At 44.7% G+C, this 25,911-nt stretch overlaps 1 protein-coding gene across 1 annotated transcript; it reads right to left on the bottom strand.

Moving 5' to 3' along the window:
* Window positions 1–574: 574 nt before the first annotated feature.
* Window positions 575–25,304, bottom strand: LOC142007997 (sterile alpha motif domain-containing protein 9-like). The gene is made up of 3 exons (XM_074984737.1): window positions 25,173–25,304; window positions 22,054–22,131; window positions 575–9,460 (listed from the first exon to the last, which is right to left on the bottom strand). Exons 2-3 carry the CDS (start codon window positions 22,065–22,067, stop codon window positions 4,639–4,641), a joined length of 4,836 nt encoding a protein of 1,611 aa, XP_074840838.1. The 5' UTR covers window positions 22,068–22,131; window positions 25,173–25,304; the 3' UTR covers window positions 575–4,638.
* Window positions 25,305–25,911: the final 607 nt, after the last annotated feature.

Here is a 25,911-nt window from a genome sequence, read left to right as displayed (position 1 = left end):
CCAGGGTTATCTTTATAGAAGCCCGGTTCCTTTTCTTTTGTCAAGATTCACCAGAAGAGCAGCGGCGGACTAGCCACTGCACTGACAGGGCCTGTGCCTAAACTCCTATATCCTTCAGGGTTTGGTTTAACATAGAAAATATCTCAAACTCTTATATTTAGGTTAAATAGAGAACAAGAAAGTATTAAGGTTTCTTGACACAAAGTAGCATTTACCCAATACTTTTACGTATTTTAGAGTTGGGCCTTAAAAAGTTTATTTGCTGTTTGTTCATGCTTTTATATTTTAGATTAGGGTGACCATATCTCCCTAGACCACATACAGAACGAGGGGCGGGGGAGAGTGTTAGCCAGTGGCTGGGTAATGTGTGGTGAGGTACTCCCCTGGGTCCTAAACAACGCAGTTTTTTACTGTTAGAGCAGGGAGCTGCTAGCACTCCTACGGCCAGGCTGTAGTAACCAAACGGTTAAAATTCTTTTTGTTGTGCCGGCTGTGTTGCAGTGTCAAAAGGGTTAACAGCAGTCAGGCTCAGAGCTTAACTAGTTACAAGTTTATTAAGCTACAGTTATAAGCGTGCGGTTACAAAGGCTATTGTTTACTTCTTATATGTTAGCAAAGTACAGGTGTTAACAAGTTATGTTACAATCCAATGCAAAGATATCTGTTACCATCTAACACAATGATATCTTGATACAACGACGTCTAGTTACAGAGCTCTAATTCTTTAGCTGAGCACAAAAAAACGGAGACCTAGCATGGGTGTATCTTACCCTCTCTGCGTCTCTTGATACCAGCGTAGCCAAGCCGGATCGGTCACTCAATTCCGCAGAAAGACAAATATGAGGTTGGGTGTCCCCAGTTGTGGACCTCGGGAGGCAATCACGTGACCCGGCCAGCAGGTAGCTGGTGGAACGCACTCAAAGTTAGAGTTCTGCTGGGCCCACCTTTTATGCCCCTTTTAGGTTACGTATTCTCTTTCTTATCTAAGGTGCCAGATCATACTGGTCTGTCTTTTGTGACGCCAGTTTGTTACAAGGGCAATTCTTACTTAATTTGCCCTTGTAAGACAGGAGATAAGCAATTTGAGAGTACAGGACATTCTTTTTGTGTGGGCGGGGGACTTCCCCTTCTGGGATGGTTGTGTGGTCATCAAATCCATCAATGCCAGCTGGGGTGATTTCTGAGGGTCCCCCCCCCCTCTTGTTGACAGTTTGGCCTGTTAGCCTTCTATCTGTACTTTCTGCTTCTCAGGGTCACGATAAGTTAGCACATCTGGGCGTCAATGAGGGCATCAAAGACTGTGCTGTCAGCAGCCGTTTCCATGCCCTGTGTGCTCCTCAGTTGCGGGGGGCAGTGAGCAAGCTGGCTTGTAAGGGGGAGACTTTGTCTGGCTACAGAGAGGCAGTGCTCCCCTCCCACATCTCTTCCCTGCTGGCTCTTTTTGTTGCAGAGAGCACGTACTGTGCTTTCAGGCCAGCAGCTGCACCTGCACAGCTAATATGGGACAATTAGTCCATTTTATAAAATAAGTCGGGGTGTCTTTTTGGCATCCCAAATACAGGAACGTCTTTCCAAAAATGGGCCAGATGGTCACCCTCTTTCGGAGCTGGGTTTTGTATCAAAAATACTGCCTGGAAAGCCTACATTTTTCAGAATTTACTGAATTTACTGATGATTGGATCAGTGCAAGAAATGTTGTTTTCTTTCATCTTATCACTTGGCTTTTTCTGACCAAGGACGTGCACAACAAATTCTACAGCGAATGATTAATTTTATTTTATGCAGATTCTTACAACCAGTAAGGTGCATTACCTTGTTCCCTCCCACTACAATTCTCTACCATAAACATTATGTGTGCGTCTACACTAGCCGGCTACTTCGAAGTAGCCGGCACAACATCAAAATAGCACGCGTCGCATCTGCACGCGCCATGTGCTATTTCAACGTTGAAATCAACGTTAGGCGGCGAGACGTCGAAATCACTATTCCCATCTGAAGATGGGAATAGCGCTCTACTTCGATGTTCAACATCGAAGTAGGGCATATGTAGATGATCCACATCTCACTACGTCGAAATAGTGGGGTCCTCCATGGCGGCCACCAGCTGAGGGGTTGAGAGACACTCTGTCCAGCCCCTGCGGGGCTCTGTCATCGCCGTGTGCAGCAGCCTTTAGCCCAGGGCTTCTGGCTGCTGCTGCAGCTGGGGGTTCATGCTGTGTGCACGGGGTCTGCAACCGGTTGTTGGCTCTGTGGATTTCATGCTGTGCAGGCTGTGTGTGTCTGGGAGGGGCCCTTCAAGGGAGCAGCTTGGGGCTTTGCTGGCCCCTTATTTTGATGGGGAGCGCTTGTGTGTGTGGACGCTCCACATTTCCTTCCGGGGTGGCTCCTTTCAATGTTCTCCGTTGCTATACGACATTGAACATCGATGGCACCAGCCTTAGAGGATGTGTAGATGATTGCACGTCAAAGCAGCCTATTTCGATGTTCTTACACGAAATGTGGTTACTTCGACGCAGTGTGCTAATGTAGACGTAGCCTATGCTTATAAGAAGCATACCAATTTTTAAGGGGATAAGGCAATATGCTATGTTCATAGAATACAATTTGGGCATTAAAATGATCACATGCTTTTATATGTGCATATACACACATATGCCAAAGGTTTTGTAGGTAATAATTTATTGTTATTTGTTTTTAGCATTGCTTGGTCAGCTCCAGTGGCCAGCTGAAACTGCATACAAGGGACAGAGAGCTAGGGCTTCTGTTGAATGCCTTTGACAGTCTGATGTTTTTGCAGTATGAGCCCATAACTGTGATTCCCTTTTTTATAAATAACAGTAAACCACATAAACACTGACCTAAGCAATACATAAATTCAGAAAGTATAGCACAAAGCACTTGCATTAATAACATTCATGAACAATACAGTTGATTCCGAAATCTCAATCTTCACTTTTTTATTAAATCTCATGTTTATGGAAAAAGTATTATCAATCAATGAATATTGAGCAGAGCGTTCCTTTTACTTTATCCCACAATACAAAAAAAAAGAGGTTACTACATGAAATCAACAAATAAGTAAAAGAAAGTATTTAAAGAAGTATACAATCAACTTGAAATACTCACTTCTCTAGAAAGCTAAAGAGAAACAATCTGACTGAATTTTAAAGTTTTATAATTTTCTCTAAATATCATATTAACATTTGCAGCTATAATAGGGGTCATGTCATTGTGGAGCAATGCTGCAGAAATATATTTCAAAGTAACTTTTGAAGCTATAAAACCTAAGGCAATGCCATGGGTAATTAATCCCATCATGTTTCAGGGCATAGTTTGATTGTCTGAAACACATCAAGAAGGATCTTCCTTCATATACTATTTTGTACAAGTGGTTAGATGTACTATAGGTTTGTTTTTTCAAAGCCGCAAATATTGGTTGTTGTCCAGTAGCTGGAACAGACATATTCATGTGACTGGTCATACTGAAATACCATAGCTGGATTTGGCCTTATACATGGTACATCCTATGTTACTGACACAGCCAGAGTTTTTATAAATTTAAATTCTGATTATCATATTCAGAGTATAAGAAATATAAATGTGGAGAATCCTCAGACTGCAACAACATAGTGGTTTTCATATTGAATGACAGTGCAAAAAATAATGAAAACCCAGGTGAGATGATAAGAGTGATTGTATGTAGGAGAAGGTGATAGGGCTTTATCCCTTTCATGGCAGTCGCTCAATAATGAGTAGGACATCTTCATGTCAGTCGCCTATTTGTGAGTCCGTTAATGACTTACCAGCCTGATTCTGCAGCCACAGGTCTTATCACAGAAGGGGCAGGTGTTGGTAGCTGTTGGAGGGGCACAGGACAGTTTTTGCTGCTTTTTTCTTCTCTGCTTCTCCTCATCTGCACTGTTGTGGGACCTCTCAAATTGATTCACCCCCTCACAGATCACTACTTTCCACTGGGGATTGGTCCCAGGCAAGGTTCCTCTAAGTGTCATCACTGATATTGCACTTTTTCATGTGTGCCTTCAGCATGTCCTTATATAGCTTCCTCTGCTCCCCAACACTCCTCCGTCCTTCCTTCAACTCCGAAAAGAGATTATGTTTTGGGAGGTGCTCATCAGACCAACCACATGACCAGTCAAACGAAGTTGCTGGTGAATGATAATGGCTTCAACACTGGTCATGTTTGACTCTTCCAGGACACTACTGCTCATGTGTGCCTCTCCTCCCAAGAGATCTTTAGGATTTTCCAGAGATAGCATCAATGACTTTATATCCATCATGGCATTGTAAAAACCAGCAGTGTCTGGGTCATGTTGTCTGCGGAGCTCATTCCAAGCTGAATAATATCATTCTTTAAACAAGACATTCAAGAATCTTGCTTTGCATTAGCACGTGTGCGTATCACGTCACAGTGCTCGTACCTGGAAAACTAGGAGATGAATTACAGTGCTCTGCATTGGGTGTCAAGAGGCTGGAGGAATGATGGAAGCAGGAATTGCACAGAAACCCAGACGCTGCCTTCTGAAGCTGCAAATGAAGTATCAAAGCTAAGAAAAATATACTTAAAATGCTCCATGGATGCAGACATGGAGCATAAAATACTTTATTCAGTCTCTTACGTTATTTAATATCATATGCTATTGGACCATCCATGGAAAATCCCAAATAGAAGGACACTCTTTCTATGCTTTTGCCACTTCTGAGCCGACCTAGGAAAGCTGGTCGCACTGGTATACTGATTTTTTCATCAATTCCATATTCCACATAGACAAAATCATCTGCAACTGTGCCACGTAGCCGAAGTAATAGCTCTTGAACACGCTTATCTTCCCATATGTAGCCTTTTTGCCACAAGGAATGCAAGTTATGTCCTGGGATGTCACTGAAAAACTGGTCAATTTTTCCTTTATGAACAAGCCTCTTCAGACCTGTACTATTCCCAAGATAAAAATGAGCAATAGCTTGTTTGTAACGATACATTTGTTTGTATTGCCCTCTAAAAGACTTCTTCAGTGATATGACATACTTTTCCATTTGTCTGGAATCCTCATCTAATTGTTTTTGATTCTCTGGCCAGAACAGTAAAGAGGCTAAGAAGTAAGGTGCTGAAAATCGATGATCTAGATCTACTTGCTGTAGGATTTTTCTAAGCTGTGCTTTCAGTTCATGACGAGCACATATCTTCTTGGATTTAGGTTTAATGCAACTGAGAACAATGTTTGCCAAAATGAAGTTCTGCTTCTCCCTCAATAGGGGTCCAGGTGTGCATTTTTCAATCAAAAATGTATATTGATTCACTATTTCTTCCATTTTGCTTGCAGATTTTTCAGGACTATTGAGATGCTCCAGAAGTCCAGAAAACCTGTCTGCTCTGGAAGCCTCCAAACTTCTCCTACAGTTCTCTTCCTGTCGAGACAAGCTGAGTTTTGAGCTTGTTAGATTGTCCCCAGATATCTCATGATCCAAAGGGCAAAATATATCTGCGTATTTGTTGAAACATTCTCGAACTCTCTTACGTATTTTGAACTCCGCAAATTCTTTTTCAATATTTTTTGTTTTTAGAAGGACAAAGTAGTCCTCAAAAAATTCAAATGCCTCTTTCAAACTCGAGCGCAAATTAGATAAATAGCCACTGTAATGGTCAAGTACAAGCTTAAAATCTTTACTTTCCGTGTCAGTAGTTGCTGTTGGGATGGCATGCTTTCCTGACAAATATTGTCGCATATCTATTTGGGACAGTGTATTTTTTTTGTTGAAAAGAGGAGTACAGCCAAGAATATCTATAGCAAACAGACCAGTTTCTATCTCTCCCAAATAACCAGCTGTATTATAAGTATCATATCTCCTTTTAGACCTTTGGAGTTGCAAAGCTTCTCTTATATTTTCTGCACTTTCATTTTGTTGTTGGGATTCTTTAAAAGCCTCTGAAGCACGCTTGGCAAGATCTAGCAAATGTTTCAAGTCTTCCACAGCTATGACCTTCCTCTTTGCATTTTCATCCACCCAAATTTTTATCTGACTTTTAAAGACTTGGCCTAAAGTATCTGATATATATGAATTGTTAGGGGCCCTTTTTTTGGCTTTTTCAGCCCACTCAAGCGCAGAGGTAAAATTCTTGACTATAATATAATAGTGTCTTGCTAAGGCTTGACATATAAATGGGTTTTGGCTAAATTGAAGGGCTGCTTCACGTAAAACATGTTCAACTTCAGCACTACCTTCTTCTTTTTGAATTTTTTCAATTAATGGGGAAAACAACGTGTCTGTGTCATCTCCATGTTCTTTACGTTGTCTGGTAAGTAGCATACTTAGAACATCATCTAGAAGTTTTCTTCTTCCTAAGCCAGTATCATAAAATAAGTTCTGTCCTAACAATTGCAGTGTTATTGCACTTTTAGTTAACCCATAGGTTAGATTTAATTCTTCTAGACAACAACTAGCAATCAGTGGATGAATGATGCGTACTCCTTTGTATGTTCCATGTTCTTCCACCTGACTTTGTATTAAAATATTAGAACAAATTCCCATCTTGTCTTCTAAACTTTCTTTGCCCCAATATTTGCTAACTATGCCAAAGAAATCTTCACATTGTGATACTGAAATAGTCGACTCTGTAACATAAGAGTTTAATATTGCTAGGAAGGAAATAAGTTGTCCTTGTTTGCTGCTAATATCCAAACCTTTTAGTGTGTTCTTGACCACATTTTGTATATACTCTGGATTAAACTGTTCTTTCATAATCATAAATGAATAGAAATCTTCAGGGTGCTGATGCTGCTGTTTGATTTCTTCTAGCTTCCTCTCAAAAGCCCTTTGCTCTTTGAAAGAAAGCTCATGTTTGAGATTAATACTGTCTGATCGGCTGTTCTTTGAGCTTTCTACAGGATTCTGAGACCTCATACAATTTATAATGATCACGAGACAGTTTTCATAGCTAATGCATTTTCCTGCTATAGCTGACTGAATTTCATGCTGCAGAAGATAGACATTTTCTTGCTCTTCAAAATCATCTACAAGAAGTAACACTGGCAAGTAGTCGTCTTGGTTGGTTGCTCCATAGGTGATTAGAGTTGTCAACTGTGTTCCAATTTCTGCAAAATCAACAGTTTTATTTTTCAGAACAGCACATCTGAATTTAGTCCTTAGTTCCCAGAGAACATGCATAGCTAAGGTAGTCCCACCACAGCCTGGAGAGTGATAAAAGTTGATAACTTTGGATGATTTTTGCGTAGGGGACTTGACTGAAGATTGAATCAACTCTTCAAGTTTTTCATAACTGTCCCTTTTGATAAAAGGTGAAGTATAGTTTTCAGAAGAGAAATAAAAATTCCACCATGTTACTTTGCCACCACGGTAAAAATTCTCTTCTTGAGATTTTATGAATTCAGAAAATTGAGCTTTATCTTTTTCTATTTCTGTGTCTGTGCATTCATTTTCACAAAGTATTTCCAATGCAGTCATGAAGTCTTCTTCCTTCTTTAAAAGAATAGTAGAAGAACCATTACATGGTAAAAGCCTTTGAGAAGACTGTGTCACTGATTTCAATTTAAGGATAGTACCATTCACTGTGGGAAGGTTTAAATTAGCAATGCATTTGTTAGTAAGTTCTTCTGGACTAATGGATCTAGCTTGTAGAAGATCTTTCCATAGCTGGAATGTTTGTGCACCAATACAAATGCAGAGCATGCCTTCAAGCCCTTTCAGCTCTTGGTAAAATGTGCAGAATGTTTCAATAAGGGGATCCCCAGGATCTTGCACTTCGGACAGCAAAAGAAACACTACTAGAAACTTTCCTCTCTGCAGTACATCTGAGTGTAAAAGAAACGAAATCAATTTCCTAACTTCAGCAGCCCTTTCTTGTTGCCACAAACGAGGAGGTAAAGGTCGATATTTTTCATCATTAAGGTCTGATCTGCCATTGCAGAAAATCCAGCTCGGCTGGTGATAGAGATTCAGATCTTCAACTGTTTCAGAAACTGATTTCCCTTTCTCATGATATTGATTTGGAAAGTGAAGGTTTGCGCCTCGTTTTTCTCTGTATTTTTTGGCCACCCCAATCTTTTCTGACTGAGAATCAAACTCCAGCACAGCAAACCATTTTACTTCCTGCAGAAAGTCTAAGTTCTCTGTCTGAGATGGATGACACTTGTTTGTTACTAATATATACCAGTCATAATAGGAATTATCCAGCAAGTCCTTGTTACCTGTGAATAGGCTAATCAGCTTTCGGCCCTCATTCTCTTTCTTCTTTCGTTTTTCTCTGTGTTCTTCCTCAGCTGCTTTTCGACGATCTGCTACAGTTATAATCTTGGATTTAAATGACTGACATTCTTTTGGATTATTAAGAATGTTCTTAGAGCAGGGTCCATCCCGTACATATAAAGATTGTTCCCAAGATTTGGTCTTAAAATTGTAATTATTAGTAAGGAAAAATTTTGTTTCACATATTGAATGTTTTGGAACTACATCTACTTCAATGACAAATGTATTTGATGGAGTGTTATTTTCCAATAATACTTCCACAAATCGAGGTTCCCTAATACAGGCTTTTGCATTGCTGACAAAACTTTGATCAAAGTACTTTTCAATTTTTTTATTAAAATAGTCAATAAATTCATCTTTGCTGCTTAGTTTCACTCCTATAATTTCCCCATGTGGCTTGTTGCTTACTCCAAAATGGATAGTACCGTTGGTGCGAGAATTCAGGCATGCAGCTGCAAATCTAAAGGTTTCATTAGTAAATTTCAGCTTAATATCCTCTTCTGTTGCATTTTCTGTGTTTGTGAACAATTTGAACTCATGTGCTGGCTCAATGAGATTCAGTGGCCCTGTTTCAGGGACATTAAGTATATAATGCTGTATATAACGACGACTGTCATGAAATTCATCAAAAGGATATGGCAAACAGTTTTGTCCGGATGGACGCTGATTATTTTCCAGTAATTTCTTTGATGTATCATTTGCTTCACCTAAGTTGTTTTCTATTCTGTCTGTGAGTGCAAGCTGCATAGACGCTGTGCCTTCAACTAGTCTAAGTTCTTGCGACTCACTGGTATCTGCCGACTTTGATTTTCCTTTATTGCACTCATCTTGCTTTGCAGTTTCTCCACCTTCCTTCTTCACTAAATATTTTTCATCAGGAGTCCTTTCTCTGTCTTCTTCTCTAACTGTCTGAGCCGTGCTTTTAGCTAGAAAGTTACATTTCAATGCATTTATAATTTGAAGTGCTGGGCCATACGTTATACCGATAGCTGTAAGATGTTTTATAGTAAACAGCTTCAAGTTTGAACCTGACACATCTTGATTTAACAAGATTTTGCTGTATTTCTGATCTATCTCAAGTTCTTCAGTTACCCATTGATATACTTGTTCTTTTGTCCAGTTCTCAATATTTGGAGGCAGATTGGGTTGCTCGCTCTTCTCAAGATTCTTAACTTTCGCCCTTAAAAGAAAAAGGCAAAACAAAAAATCGAAGTCATTATGTATTAATGGTATATTAATTTTAAAAATTATTTTCAATCATTTGCTATCAAATTTCTTTATTAATGGTATCTGAACTATAACATAAAGGATCAGTCTATATGGAGAAGATAACAATAATGCCTAGCTTTTATACAGAGTCTAAGATACTACATATGGCAAACAAATTATCTTGTCTATTATTGCAAAAAGAGGAAAGATATTTCACATTTCAGTTACTGCCTTAAATTAAATTAAGGTCAATAATGAACAAAATTTGGAGTCTTTAGCCGCGTCTACACTAGCCGGCTATTTCAAAATAGCCGTGCCAACTTTGAAATAACGCCCGCCGCGTCTACACGTGCTGAGCGCTATTTTGAAGTTGAAATCAATGTAAGGCGGCGAGATGTCGAAATCGCTATCCTCATCAGGAGATGGGAATAGTGCCCTACTTCGACGTTGAACGTCGAAGTAGGGCACATGTAGACAATCTGCGTCCCGCAACATCGAAATAGCAGGGTCCTCCATGGCGGCCATCAGCTGAGGGGTTGAGAGATGCTCTCTCCAGCCCCTGAGCTCTATGGTCACCGCGTGCAGCAGCCCCTTAAAGCTCCCTGCCCCCTGAGTTCCTGTGCAGGAAGACCAGAGCCCCAACCACCACCCTGCACCCATGGCAGCCAGCCAGCCCCCCAAGTGCCCACAGGGCACCCCCCCACAAGGGGACCCAGGGCTCCCAGCCTGCCAGCCAGCGGGGGAAGAGGCAGCGGGGCCCCTCCTGGATGGAGGCCGAGATCCAGGACCTACTGGGGCTCTGGGGTGAGGAGGAGGTGCTCCAGGTAATGGGGAGCAAGAGGCAGAACGCGGATGCGTTTGCTCGGCTGGCCGAGGGCCTGGCTGCCCGGGGTCACCCTGCCCGCACTCCTGACCATGTCAGGAGTAAGGTAAAGGAGCAGCATCAGGGTTATGCCTGGGACACAGCCAGCCGATCTGGGGCCGCCCCCGCTGCTTGCCCCCTTTACAGGGAGCTCAGGGAAATCCTGGGCCCCCGGTACACCTCCTCCCCCCTGGCCACCCTTGACACCTCGGCCGACAAGCCCCAGCAGGCCCCAGAGATGGAGTCTGCCCCGGAGGCCAGCCCTGCACCTCAGGGACCCCCCCAGGAGCCCATCCCTGGGACACCGGAGGAGGAGGAGGAGGCCTCCAGCAATGGGGGGGCTGCAGATAGACCTTCCCTCCCGCAGCTCCAGCAGGGTGTCCGCCCATTGGGTGTCCCCCCGACCGTGGGAGCGGACCCTCAGGTATGTAACCCCCCCGGTGCACAGCCCTGGGTTTAAGGGGCGGGGACAAGGGACATGACCAGGGCCCTCCACGCACCCAGATGACCATGGCCCCGCGGACAGCAGTGGCATGTCCCTCAGAAGAGTCCATCAGCCCCTGCCCCCCAGCAGGACAGTGCCATGCCCCATCCCTGGGAATGGGGGGAGCGGAACCTAGGGTCCCCCATGGGGGGGGTTGGACACCCATCATCATCATCAGCATCTCCGGGGGACGGGGTTGGGGAACCAGCAGCAGAGGGGTGGGGGGACAAGGGCCACGGGTCAGGGCCCAGACTAACGGCTGTCACCACTCTTCTTCCCCCCTCTGTTCCACAGCTGCACCATCGGAGGGCCCAGAGAGCACCGGTGCGGCGTCTGTGGTCCCGGACAGCCCACTGGGGCCATTGCAGCAGGCCAGCCCCTCGGCAGAGCATGGACCAGCCCCAGGACGAGCCCAACAGCGGCGGAGCCATCTGCGGGCATCCATGGACCCCCAGCTGCTCACCACCCTCCGGCATCAGCTGGAGGTGTCCGAGTGGCGCCTGCAGGTGGAGGAGCGGTGGCTCCATCTCCAGGAGTGAGAGCTAGCCTGGTGCCAGGAGGCTTGGGGGGCCTTCATGAGCACGTTCCAGGACATCGCATGGCACTTGGTGCCCCCCACCGTCGCTCCGTCCGCCGCTCCGCCTGCCGCCCCTCCACCATCAGCCGTCCTGGGGCCTGCCACCGAGGGGGACCATGGGCCTCCGGACACCGCCCTGCCCTATCTGCCGGTTCTCCCAGCCCCCACCCAGCCTCAACGGGGCCTCCGGCCCAGACGTGGGTTGCGCCCCCCCACACCAGGCGCTGGACAGTAGGGGTGCAGGGCAGAGGACGTTGCCCCCCAAGGCTCCCCTCCTTTGTACATATTCCCCCCATCTTTGTAAATAGTTTTTGTTCTACCCCCGTTTAGTAGCTGCCCCCCCATGTACATAGTTCCCCCCTTCTTCTTTTAATAATAAGGTTGCACTGTTTTGTTTAAAAAAAAAATTCCATTTATTTCAAAGAAAAGTGTGGGGGGGGGTGCTCTCGGGTGCTCTGTGGTGTGGGCGTGGGGGCAGGGAGTGTTGTGGAGGATGGGTGGGGCAGTGGGTGGCTCACCAGCAGCTGGCCCTGCCGGCGTTCACTCCGCAGCCTGGTCAAAATGGGCCCGTAGGGCCTCCTGGACCCGGATCCCCTCAGGGTCGACCTGGCGACTGGGGGCAGTGGGTGGCTGGACGTCGGCCCTGCCGGCCTCCACAGCCCAGCCCTGGAAGAAGGCCTGTCCCTTGCTCTCCACCAGGTTGTGGAGTGCGCTGCACACGCCCACAACCTGGGGGATGTTGGTGAGGCCTGCATCCAGGCGGGTGAGGAGACACATCCAGCACCCTTTGAGGCGGCCAAAAGTGCGCTCGACCACCTGGCACTCATGGTTCAAGCGCGTGTTGAACCGCTTCTGGCTGGCTGTGACATGGCCCGTGTAGGGGTGCATGAACCAGGGCTGGAGGGGGGTACGCCGCGTCTGCAAAGAGGCAGAGGTGCATGGTGGTGTCGCCCACAGGGATCTCCCGCTGGGGGATGTAGGTCCCCGCATCCAGCTGGCAGCACAGGCCCGAATTTCTGAACACCCGGGTGTCGTGGGTGCTGCCAGGCCAGCCAACATAAATGTCCAAGAAGCAGCCCCAGCTGTCCACCAAGGCCTGGAGGACCACAGAATGGTAGCCCTTCCTATTCAGGAAGTGTCCTCCGCTGTGCTCCGGGGCACGGATGGGGATATGGGTCCCATCTAGACCCAAAAGCAATTTGGGAAGCCCAGGCTGGCAAACCCCGCGATGGTGGCATCCAGGTCCCCAAGCTGCATGAGCCTGTGGAGGAGCAGGGCATTTATTGCGTGGACGACCTGCAGGGGAAGGACATGAGAGAGCACCAGTGAGGGGTGTGCAGGGTGTGTCTGGCCCTTCCCCAGGGTTCCCCCTCTCCTCACAGGGCTCCCCCCGCTCCCCACAGGGTTCTCCCCCCCCCTCCCCCCAGGGCTCCCCCCTCTCCCAACAGGGTTCCCCCCGCTCCCCCTGGGTCCTCTTACCTCCATGAAGACAGCCCCGACGGTGGCCTTGCCCACGCCGAACTGCTGCCCTACGGATCGGTAGCTGTCTGGAGTGGCCAGCTTCCAGACAGCGATGCCGACCTGTTTCTCTACAGTGAGGGCATGTCACATGGGGGTGTCCTGGTGCCGTAAGGCAGGGGTGAGCCACTGGCAGAGCTCCAGAAATGTCTGCCGGCTCCTTCGGAAGTTCCGGAGCCAGCGGTCATTGTCCCACTTGCCGAGCACCAGCTGCTCCCACCAGTCCGCGCTCGTGGGGTATCTCCACAGCCGGTGGCGTGTGCGGCTGGGGGACGGGGGGTGGGAGGGCAGCAAGGTCTGGGGCTGCTTCCTCAGCCCCTGGGGGCAGCTCATCTTCCTCAAATAAAAGATGGTCAGCTGCCTCCTGCATGGCACTGAGCAGGGCAGCCACTGGTCCTCCAGGGGCAGGTGTGTGGGCGTCTGGCTGCTGCTGCTGCTGGGGGTCCATGCTGCTTCCACGGGGTGTTCATGCTTGTGGCTCTGCAGACCGTGTGCTGTGCAGGCTGAGTGTGTCTGGGAGGGGCCCTTTAAGGGAGCGGCTTGCTGTTGCCCCGGAAGTGCTAGTCTGCCCTGTGACCCTGTCTGCAGCTGTTCCTGGCACCCTTAGTTCGATTTGGGCTGCTTTGGTGTGTAGATGCTCCCCTGCAGCGCTTATTTCGATGTAGTGCTGCCCAACGTCGACGTTGAACGTCGACAGCACCAGCCCTGGAGGATGTGTAGATGCTATTCGTCGAAATAGCTTATTTCGATTTTGCTACATCGAAATAATCTATTTCGATGTACCATCCCAGTGTAGACGTAGCTTTTGTTAGCCATTCAGTCACCTATATCAAATTAGTTGGAATTTTTAGTCCCTTTATTGGTCAACAGATGAAACTGGTGCTATGTTTGTATTCTCAGCAAGGAAACCAGTGGCAAGGTGGCTTCATGCTTAGCTCTGTGGTGTCCAACCTGTGAAGCCTGAAGTCCAAATTCATTATTTAAAAAATAAAACTCCGCAATCAATAATTCAAAGAAAATTTTCTGCCCTGTTCCACTTTTTAACTCCTTTAGCACCATGAACACAATGCAAAGGGATCACAAAACACTCACAAGTTTTCTGCTAGGGACTCCTCCAGTACATACAGTGCCAACATAGCTATAACCTATTATAGTTTAACCACAGCGGCAGGTGAAGGACTTGGCAGGTGATGAAGAGAAATGGCTGATATGTGCTGTGCTCTGTAATCCCTTGATGATTAGAGTAGGCTGGTGCAGGTCAGAGCACCCACCTGGTCAGGGAATCAAGTAGTTATAAGTGATAGTTCTCAGAATCTCTTCCTTTGTGAGGGTTGCCCTGGTTAGCTGTGTCAGAGAGAAGAGCCATCCTTTACCAAGCCCTCTTCCAGGCACAGTAACAGCCAATTTAACTCCTGTCCTGTTCTTCCCTGGGTTGCCACAGTCTGGCAGCAAAATACGCAATGGAGGATTCAAAGCTACACTCTCATACAAAAGAGGAAATTGGAAAATTGACATCAATGAGAAAAATTGGATATAATTGGCATTCGTGAAGCCTGGTGGGATAATCTGCATTACTGGAATGTTAAAATCACTGGCTACAACCTGTTTAGGAAAGATGGAATGACTCAAAGACGTTGCAGGTGCCACTCTACAGTGACAGCACCAATATCTGCTTTAGAGCAGTTGATAAGTCAGACCATCATGAGCCTGAATGCATATGAATCCATGCACTAAGAAAGCCCAAGAAGTGTGCATCTCTAGTCTTTATAACAGACCACTGCATTAAATAGATTATCGGGTAAGTACTTCCTTAAGTTGTTTGCAATTTGTGGAAAGAAAAAAACGTGGTTGTATGGTGGAGGTCTCATTGGAGGTAGAAGCAAAACAACATTAAAATTTTGAAAAATTATAGATGGCCATATTCTTGTGCAAAATGTGCAGCACCCCACATAAGGTAGCTATACCTCATTATGACGAATATATTTGAAATAGGGAGTTACCACAGAGAGAGGACAGCTCTCACAAGAACATCTCCTGGGCCAGTGGGGGAAGTGGTGGGCTGCATTTGGAAAGGTAGCACTTCCTAACTTCTCAGGGTAATGACAGGGCTGATTCAAACATTTTAGCTTAGAAGCTACAGATTTCAGTTTGAGGAGTGGGAGTATTTCAACTCACAATCAAATACAAATTTTGTTCTCAACACAATTATTCCCGAAGGACAAAATTTAGAGCCTTGAAAGGCCTAGGTTGGACGCCACTTCTTTAGGTATTTTTCAGATATGCTAAAGTTTTAGTTTTCATTGATGTCGATCTGGCATATTTCATAAGCAAAACATTCACTTAAATAAAATAAAAATGAATAACAAAGCAATGATTGTGGGAATGTCTAAAGAAAACGGTTATGATCTCATTTACATTGGTTTAACTGTTGTATTCAGCAGAGTTAACCCTGAGTTCTGTTCTGAAATAGAGATTTCCATTGCAAAGCTGTTGATGCTTAAACAATGATAACAGTAAGAGTTGGGTATAAACCCCAGAAAACCCCTGAAAGGATTAAGGGAACCTTAGGGTGCTAGTAATCTCACTGATTGTACATAGGAAGGTGTAGTCATGTAAAGGAGATAGACACAAAAGAGGAGAGAGAACCAGACAGATGGCAAGAAGAGGCCCAGAGGAGAGGCTGTAGTAAGTTCCCTATTTTTGGGAAGAGGCCTGATAAAAAGCCAAGGAAGATGGAAAGGTAGGAAGCAGACAATCTGTTCCTGAGATGAGCTTAAGGGAAGACCAGGAGCTGTTTGTATCACAATCAGTGGAACAGGAGTCGGAGGCCTACACGGACCTTCAGTGCTTATCACAAAGAAAAATTCCAGTGGCGCTATGAATTCCAGTATACAAGAAGCTCAAAAGTCTGCAGACCAGGGGTATCGCAGCAAAGAAGAGGCCAGTACTACCTGAGTAAACAACATGATCATGGTAAGACCCCATCAGGCAAACCAGACAACTGCAGAAAACCCAAGCCACTGAATCAGGCAATGAAAAGATGCCACGATCCACTGCCTACACTTGATGACATCTTGCCAGAACTCTCCAAAGCCATAACCTTCATGGTCCATAATATGAGGAATAGGTTATGGCACTGTGGTGGTTTGGCTGTGCCACTCTGGCGGGAGAAGGGTTAAAAGCAGGCTGGAGGGACCCTGCACAAACCCAGCCAGTGAAGGATAGGCTTATAGGGAGCAGATCAGAAAGCAGCTTGCTGGGGCAGCCCTCATAAAAGCAGCTGCCCCCCCGAGCAGAGGATGGTTGGATCCTAACCAGTGAAGGAGAAGGACTTGTTCCCAGTGAGAAGCATCTTGGACAAAGCCTGATACCTGCCAATCTGTGGACTTAATAAAAGGGCAGAGAAGGTTCATGAGTCACATGGAAGAGGCCCAGGGAGGGTGAGCAGTCAAGGAAAAGAGAGAGGGCGGAACATGGCTGCCATCAGAGGATCCCTGAGTCAGGCCTCGGTCTCTCCCTCCTCACATCTCACCTTGCCACACTGGAGGAAGGCCATTACAAACTGCAGTGTGACTCTGAGGCAAGAGGCTAGAGATGGAAGGACAACCTAGGTGAAAATAATTGCTGATGGTACATTACTGTAGGTGAAAGGAACCATGATATAGAACAGCATCAAGAATGACAAGAGTAGCTTCTCTGCTGGCAAGTAGCCAGGTGAGCCAAAGGGAAGAGAGAGGGGGATTTTTGAATTGCAGCAGTTACCTGCTCAGAGAGTCTTTTGCATGGCCAAAGGAGAGAGACAGGATGAATTAAGTCTTTGAACCAGGTTTGGAGGATTTCAACAAATATCCAGGTCCTGAAGGAAATCTTGGAATAACAGATATGTGAGTGGAAAGGAAATGTTTCGTCAGACATGATCAGGTTATTATTGTTTTACTTTGGGTTTGGTGAGAGACATCTCAGGCTGCCTGATATAACCCCCTGTACACTGTAACTTTTAAACAGAATCCCAGTAATTCTTTGTGCTTTAATCTGTCTTTTTTCTTTAATTGCTCTTTAACACCTCACAACCAAGTATGCTGTATTAAATTTTTTTTCGTTTCTTTAATAAATCACCTTTATAAGGCAATGAATTGATTCTGTGTCCTAGAAAAGAGTCTCTGTGTAAGCATGCCTAAAACTGAAAGGGCAGCTATCAGAGATTGCAGTTCTTTCTTTCTTTTTGTTTTCAAGCTCTCATCTAAGGGAGGGTTGAGAGCTTAGAGGTACTCCACAAGGAGACATCCCAAGTGTAACTTCCTGGGTTCTATAGAGGGGGTTTCTCACTTGGGTGGTGGCAGCTACCCCCCACAGCCAGGGAATTTGTTACCTCGGGAAGCTTTTAATCAGAACCCTGTGGAGACAAGATATGTTTAAGGTCTCTTTTGGGCCTCAACTTCAGCACTTGGAGTGTCAGAGTGGTGAACAGCCTTGACAAAGATGAACAAGATCATAAAAGAAAATTACAAACATTTTAGCAGAAATGAAGGCACAAGAATGTAAAACTCAAGCCAGAACAGAATCCAGCTCAAACAACATTTGGTGACACACATTGGACATCTGCTCACATCAGAGAAATTGAAAGCAGGTCCCAGTAAGAGCAGTCTGAAACACGCCAGGTTCTATGGATGTGAAATGGATCTTGCACTTCATAAGAACAATAAATGATCCGTCCAAGCTCTGTGCACACCTGGCTGCAGTAACAGAACCCATATTGCCAGCTCACAGGACAAGACATGAAGTGGCACTGAACTGATTCCCAACAACAAGCATTTGACACACAAGCAAATGATAACAGATGTCCTTGTCCTGAACTACTACCAGCCAGGACTGCCACTGTTATTCCAGTGTGATGCATTGGAGAAAGGATTGGTTGGGACATCTCTTTTGCAGGAGGAGCCACTAATTTCTGACAGCAGCCCCAATCAGAGACTAAACAGGGGTGCACCCAAATAGAAAAAGTGGTGCTTGAGGTGGAGTCATTGCATCAATACACCTCTGGCCAGGGGTCTGCAACCTGTGGCTCTGGAGCCACGTGCGGCTGTTTAAGGACTTCTTTGTGGCTCCCACTGCTACAATTGCAAAGTAAAAAACACCCTCCTGATTATTTTCTATAAATGGTGAACATCTAAAAGCCAAACAATGAACAACTTATGTTTAACTAGCAAACAATATGTGATTTTCAAATGCTAGATAACTGCCCCTTTAATATGTGCAATGTATTGTGGGATATGATACTGTATCTGTGTTTTGATCATATTGCTTATAGTGTCTTATTCATATGGATTGTGGCTCTAGAATTATTGAGTTTTTTTATCAAATTCAAATACTATGGCTCTTCTGGCTGTATGGGTTGCTGACAGCTGCCTATGGCCAACCAACAACAGTACAATTGGAAAACAAAGTGTTAGCATCAGTCATGACAAAATCCCTTCTTCATGCTCCAAAGAGGTTGCAGTACATATTGATGTACCTCCAGAGCTACAAGATAGAGATCGAACAAAGTCCAGGACGATTACTGGTGTAATCTTCCACTTGGCCACCTAGCACCAGCAAATTAGGAGATAAGTATCAAGACCTGAATCCATTAACTTGCTGTACTATGTCCCTGTTTCATCTGCATAGCTGATCGAAGTCAAAGAGGCTTTGGAAAAGTATGTCCAACTCCAGGCAGTCAAGGGACTGATGTTTGTTGAGTGTCCACAAGACAAAAGATTAAGTACAAGGAGCAGAAGCCATACAAAAATGAGTGTGCAGGATGGAATCATATTTTGAGGAGAGAGATGTTGTCTCTCCCTCATTAGGTAAGGATGTCCTTGGGCCCAATAATATGGAGGGCAAAAAAGCCAGTTGCCCTGGGGTCTGGAGATTCAAAGGGGTCCTGGGCTCCCAGCCACCATTGCTGCGACTGCAGCAGCTCTTGCAGAATTGGGTCCTTTAAATTGTCACCAGAACACCGTGTGGCTCCGAAGGTTGTGTGGAGTGGGGGCTGCAATGTGCTCTGGGTGGTGTGGAGGGCTGGCTGCCCCGGCCCTGCCTCTTCCGCCTGAAACCCTGCTGCTTCTTGGAGCAGGCCCCTATCCCACCAAGCCCAGGTGCCTGTTGAGGCTGTCAGCCTAAAAATACACACCTCACCTCTGGGCATTCACAGCTGTCTTGGATAGGCTTGAGATTGTGTTTATTGTCTGTGAATGAATAAACACCTGCACTCCTAGATAAAAAGGTGTGACACCCTCTGGTCACTTGATAACTGCCAGCCCTAAGAAACTCTGTTACCTCATGAACTACCTACCCAACCCAGGGAAAAGGTGGGAGTGGACTTATTTACCTTCTCTGAAAGCAGCACTTAATTACAGTGGACTCCCAACCATATTTCTTGGTGGTCAATGCCCTGCCTGTCAAAAGAATCAGGCTGGCAAACTGAAGATGCATTTTGCGAGATGTGACATTTTGAACACAATTCACTGATAAAAGACTCTATTTTGCTGTGACAGAATTAAAGGAATTTGCATGCAAAAGTGTTGACCATTGCACTGCCTCTCCAGCATACTCATAGGCTACGGTTACACTGACCCAAACTGCCAGCAGTAGTATGCAAATGAGTGGTCTCAAAATGCAAATTGCCTCTCATTTGCATATTTGCTCACCATCAGACACTGCCACTAGCAGAAAAAATGCAGTGTAAATGCGGTTCTGTCAGTAAAACGCCCCCGTTGTCGGCAGCTTCTTATGTCTGATTTTTTCCAGTATGGAAGACTTGGCATGATCACTGGAACTGGAGCTAGAGGGCCCATGCTTCGTGAAGGGACTGTTAAACAAGCAAGGCGAGCAACTTGTTTGTAAGCAACACAATCATATGGACGTAGTAATCCACAGGGTTCATAAAGTCCCTCTGGTTCAACTTAACCTCATTCAGCATCATTCTTTGCTAATGAAGAACTGCTGAGGGATGATGGCCTTGCTGACCCCCGGAAAAGGTGGAGAACTCTGTCAGCCCAAGACTGTGGGATGGCGTGCAATGAAGCCCAGAAGCCTGTTGACAATTGTGAGGACATTTCAATATAGCTGACCCTTGTCTGTGAGGAGGAGGGTGGCCGGATGAGATCAACTGGGGCTGAAGTAAGGACAGGAAGCAATGTGCTTACATTGCAGCAAGTGAGGTTTAGGTTGGACATCAGGAAAATTTCCTGTTAAACACTGGAATAAATTGCCTAGGGTGGTTGTAGAATCTCCATCATTGTAGATATTTAAGAACGGGTTGGATAAATACCTAACAGGGATGATATAGATGGTGCTTGATCCTGCCATGATGGCAGGGGCTTGATGACCTTCTGAAGTCCCTTCCAGTTCTAGTGTTCTAAGATTCTAAGACAATTTAGTTGTTTACATATTTTTGTTGGACTTGTGGCCATGGGAGGGTTAATCTCTTGAATGTGCCTTAGCCAGAGGGTCAGACCACTCTGTCAGCTGGAATAGGCTGAAAAACAAAAGGAAACTAAGTCACAATGCCTACGATTCCACATTCAGACACCGGTGCATGGAAAAACTGTGACAACCTGGGTGCGTCTACAACAGCCAGCTACTTCGAAGTAGCTAGCACAACGTTGAAATAGCATGCGTCACATCTACACGTGCCATGTGCTATTTTGATGTTGAAATCGACATTAGGTGGTGAGACGTTGAAATCACTATTCCCATCCGAAGACGGGAATAGTGCCCTACTTCGACGTTGAACGTTGAAGTAGGGCATGTGTAGATGATCCGCGTCCCCCTACATCGAAATAGCGGCATCCTCCATGGCGGCCATCAGCTGAGGGGTTGAGAGACACTCTGTCCAGCCCCTCTGGGGCTCTATGGCCACCGTGTGCAGCAGCCCTTAGCCCAGGGCTTCTGGCTGCTGCAGCTGTGGGTCCATGCTGCGTGCACAAGGTCTGCAACTGGTTGTCGGCTCTGCGGATCTCGTGCTGTGCAGGGCAAGTGTGTCTGGGAGGGGCCCTTTAAGGGAGTGGCTTTGGGCTTTGCTGGCCCCTTATTTCGACGGGGAGTGCTTGTGTGTGTGGACGCTCCGCATCTCCTTCCGGGGCAGCTCCTTTCGATGTTCCCTGTTGCTACTTCGACATGAAACGTCAACGGCGCCAGCCCTGGAGGACATGTGGACAATACACATCGAAGTAGCCTATTTCGATGTCCTTACTTCGAAATAGGCTACTTCGACGTAGTGTGCTAGTGTAGATGTAGCCCCTATGAGAGATGACCATGTTCTCAACTAACAAAGACAGTAGATTTTGATGTTGATATTTCTTGCTTTATTCTTTAGCTGATGCTACCAAATGCTAATATATCAAACCAGGATCCAAATTGGAGGATCAGATATTATAAGTGTATGCACCTTCTGCTTTGTCAGGAGATGAAACTGCTTTGCCTATGGCATTTTGTCTTCTGTCAGACAGAGAGAGATGAGCTTATGGATCAAACTCTTGTGACTATTTTTCATAGTCATGTCAATTATAGACCAGATGGTTTTTATGTTCAATTGGCTATTCCAGAGAAAACAGAAGAAAAGAGAATGTGACTTATACTTTTTTTTGTCTTGTGGCTATTATGGAGATCAAAATGGGGTCAAAATTGTGAAGTTGAGATCTGAATTCACTGGACATGAAATTTGGGTTGGGATCGGCTCCAGTTACTTCCAGTTTGAAAAGGCATGAGGCAGGGAGGTGGCAGCACTAGAATGGCAATTAATGCTGGAAAGATAGCCAGAAGAAATTCTGAGGATAGTTATGAAGGTGAACAGAGAGACTGAGGTTGTTTCAGGCAGATGGGTGATAGGAAAAAGGCAGAGATTACTAGGGGGAGAAGGAGACAAACAATCTTCTAATTCAAACACATTTAAAACATTATATAGCTGTCCATTGTGCTTTGTTCTGTTGCCAAAGAGCTATGACCAAACTGAATTTCCACATCACCTCTCCTCTTTACCGAGCACAGGAAAATACTGGACTATTTGTGTAAAATTATTACTTCCTAATCAAATTATTTGCAGCTACCACATTTGAATCAGTGGTACCAGTCAGGTTAATATACCTTTTTTTCCCCATAATGGAATTCTCAGAATGAAGAGTTTTCTTCTTAATTTTTTTCAGTGAAGAGAATCCTCGAAGGCTAAAAAAAAAAAAGGAACACTAGATTATTTAAGTTTCCCTAGCAGCATGGGTTCTCAGGCTGCCTATCTCCATAGCTGTACTGTTACAAGTACAGATTGGATTCTGGGATTTACTGGTTCAAGGGCTGGAGAAGTGCATGGCATACCGTAGAATAAAGTTACTGTTCTGGCTCCAGTCCACATTTTATGGGCTTGGGGACAGGTGGCAAATATGCCATGGAGCTATTGCTTCCACATGTCTTATCCTTTGCACAGATCTATCTGGCCCAGCTCCCCTTTTTTTCGCATTATGATGTGAAGGGACAAAATGCATACCTATGTTAATAAAATACCTTGTAAGCATGTGATGGTATACAATTAATTTCTAAAAGTATAGCACTTATTTTCTCAACAGCACTCTCCAAAAAGTTTACTCATTTTCTTTTCACGCCTCACAATTTAAGTTGCTTTATTTTGGAGTTTGTTTCCTCAACACAGACATAAAACTGAAATTCTTCTAAAGTACATTAACATGGAAAAACACATTATAATGGGCAGATTGTTTTCAGCCTAGCACAGGTGTTAGCAACCCTTCTGATGCAAACTGTGAAATTTGACCTTTTGACTTCTCTCTACAGCTGGAGTGCTGGTGATACTTTTCAAAGTCACTAATAGTCCTACTTACTACAGCTTCATTAATATATAGCCACGGAGAGGTAGCTGTGTTAGTCTGTATCTTCACGAAACAAAAAAGAGCAGTCCTGTAGCACTTTAAAGACTAATAAAAATGATTTATTAGGTGATGAGCTTTCGTGGGGTAGACCCACTTCTTCGGATCTGGAAATGCTGAGAAAAGTAAACTGACATGACAAGAAGTTAACAGAACGTTAGAAAAAAAATTAAATGAAAACTGATGTATCAGCTACATAGGACAGAAGAAGGAGTGCGGGGCGGGGAAAAGGGGGTAGAAAATTACTTACTACAAGTGTCTATTAAGTTAAGTGAGTTGCCTGAGGTCAGTAAGAGTATCAAAGATGGGGACACTGTCCTTGTAATTCGTAAGGTAATTGGTATCTTGACTGAGACCCAGAAGTAAAGTGTCGAACTTGAGAACTTGTGGTAAAGTATCTTTGTTTTAGGATGCAGGTTTTCAGGTCTTGGATGCTATGGCTTGCTCCACTGAAATGCTCACTGACAGGTTTATATGTATTTAGATTCCTAATGCCTGATTTATGTCCATTCATTCTTTGGCAAAGTGATCGTCCAGTTCATCCAATATACATAGCAGCGGGGCATTGCTGACACAGTATTATTCTGTGAGATGAGGTAGTCACAGTTGTAGTGTCCAGTGGTATGAAGTAGTTTAGATAGTGAGAGGCCTGTCATTTCCCACAGATAACCACCTAACCTCAGGAAAATTCTCACCAGCAACCATATGCCATACCACAGAAATACTAATCCTGGAACTTTTCCCTGTTGCCAACTCTGTCCATATATTTACTCTGGAGACACAATCACTGGACCTAACCACATCAGTTGAACAATCAGGGGTTCAGATTCCTTACCTTCACCAATGTTATATACACCATCATGTGCCATCAGTCCAGCCACCTCAGCTGAGCAGGATCAAGTATACCTAAACCATCCCAGATAGGTGTTTGTCTAACATGTTCTTAAAATGCTCCAGTGATGGGAATTCCGTATCCTCCCTTGGAAGCCTATTCCAGTGCTTTAGTATCAGTGTAGTTAGGTAGCTTTTCCAAATATCTTACCTAAATCTCTGTGTAGATTAAACCACTTACTCCTTGTCCTGTCTTTGGCAGATAATGAGAACAATTGATCAACAGCCCTTAACAAATTTAAAGACTTATCATGTCTCCTCTCAGTCTTCTTTACTCAGAATGCCCATTTTTCACCTTCCCTCATAGGCCAGGACTTTACAACCTTTTATGATATTTCTTACTTCTCCTCTCCTCTTTCCTCATCTTCATCGTTCTTGAAATGGTGCCCAGAACAGGTCACAGTACTCCAACTGAGGCCTCATCAGTGCCAAGTAGAATGGGCCAATTACTTCCTGTGCCTGTTTCATACACCCCAGAATATTAGTCTTTTCTGCAAATGTATCACGTTAAGTCATCTTCAACACCCAGATCATATACAACACCCAGATCCTTCTGAGCAATGCTGCAGCCTAGCTAGCTATTCTCTCTTTTGTTAGTTGTGCATTTTATTTTCCCTTTCAAAGGGAACAGCTTTGCAATTGTCTTTACTGAATTTCATCTTATTCATTTCAGACTAATCCTCCAATTTATCAAGGTCCTTTTAAATTCTAATCCTGTCCTCCAAACTTCTTGCAAACCCTCCCAGTTTGTCACTTGCAGATTTTATAAGCATAATCCAAAGTATTAGCCAAGTCATTAATGAGCATATTGAATAGTACTAGACCCAGGAGAATCACCAGCTGGACACCACTAGGCACATCTGTAGTAACAAGAGGTAGCCGTGTTAGTCTGTATACTAAAAAATCAAAACAGCACTTATACGTATATCTGCGTTTCATTATTTGGAAAACAGGTGGTGGAAGAAATGTCTGAAGTTGGATGGTTTAAGTTTCATTTCCTAGCATTGCTATAAGGCTTCTCAGTTTCCCTTTATGAACCAGTGTTACAGGAAGTGAGGCTAAACAATACCAACGCCTATGCTAGATTGTGAGTAATTTACTGTTGAAAGTAAAAATGTATTTTTGCAATAGCAAGTTTTGCTACCCATTTGCCACATCATTACTGTAGCATAGTCTCTTTCAGTTAGGGACTTCCATTGATATCATTTAATTACAATCACTTCATCAGCTATTTCTAACAGCTCTTTCAGCAGGCAAAATGTTCAAGAATATCATATTTTATCTCATTAAAGCACCTGTCTAATATTTTGACAAAATAATTTAACCAAAAAGGAGCAAATTCAAAATAAGTTGTTAGCTAGTTTAGAATTTCATAAAGTATCTTTTATGGTACATGCTTCTCCTTTGCCTCTTAGAGATAAAAACTGATAATGCACTTACCAAGATTGTCATTCAACTTCCTTTGAGTAGTAGTTAGAGAAACATGTAGATTCAGGTGGGAAATCTTATGAAATAGTTAAATGGTTGTTTCTTCTAATCAACTGCAAGATGAAGTTATTTCAAAACCAATATCTTCTTGCAGCAGTGTCTGCTACACAGAAAAGCTAAAAAGAAACTGAAACTTTATTTCCTGGAGCCACTTACATAATCTGCTAACATCCAATCACATGACAGGAGCTAGCATTCACTCTTTTAGCAGCTACTGGTGCATCTTCCCTTAGAAAACAAAACAAGCAAGGAAATAGCTACAATCTCTGAACTTCAGTGATCTTCTAATCACAAAGCTAGAGTGGACAAAACAGTCAGAAGGACTAGTCTGTCACCTAGAGCACTGGCCCTGCTGGACTGACAACGCCTCCCCCTCCTTCCGGTGCCCCCCACCCCACAACCTGCTGTCATGGGGAAAGTTGGAGACTCATGCTTGTACTCCCCATGTGTTAGCCGGTGGCCAGGTAATGTGCGGTGAGGTACTCCCCTGGGTCCTAAACAACCCAGTTTTTACTGTTAGAGCAGGCAGCTCCTAGGACACTCACCTACGGCCAGGCTGTAGTAACCAAACGGTTAAAGTTCTTTTGTTGTGCCGGCTGTGTTGCAGTGACAAAAGGGTTAACAAAATAGTTAGGCTCAGAGCTTAACTAGTTACAAGTTTATTTAAGCTACAGTTATAAGCGTGCGGTTA

The sequence above is a fragment of the Carettochelys insculpta genome, chromosome 2, assembly GCF_033958435.1.
Source record: "Carettochelys insculpta isolate YL-2023 chromosome 2, ASM3395843v1, whole genome shotgun sequence".
NCBI classification, from domain to species: Eukaryota; Metazoa; Chordata; order Testudines; family Carettochelyidae; genus Carettochelys; species Carettochelys insculpta.
Note: the sequence above shows the minus strand (reverse complement) of the source record. Positions and strands in the feature narration are given on the sequence as shown.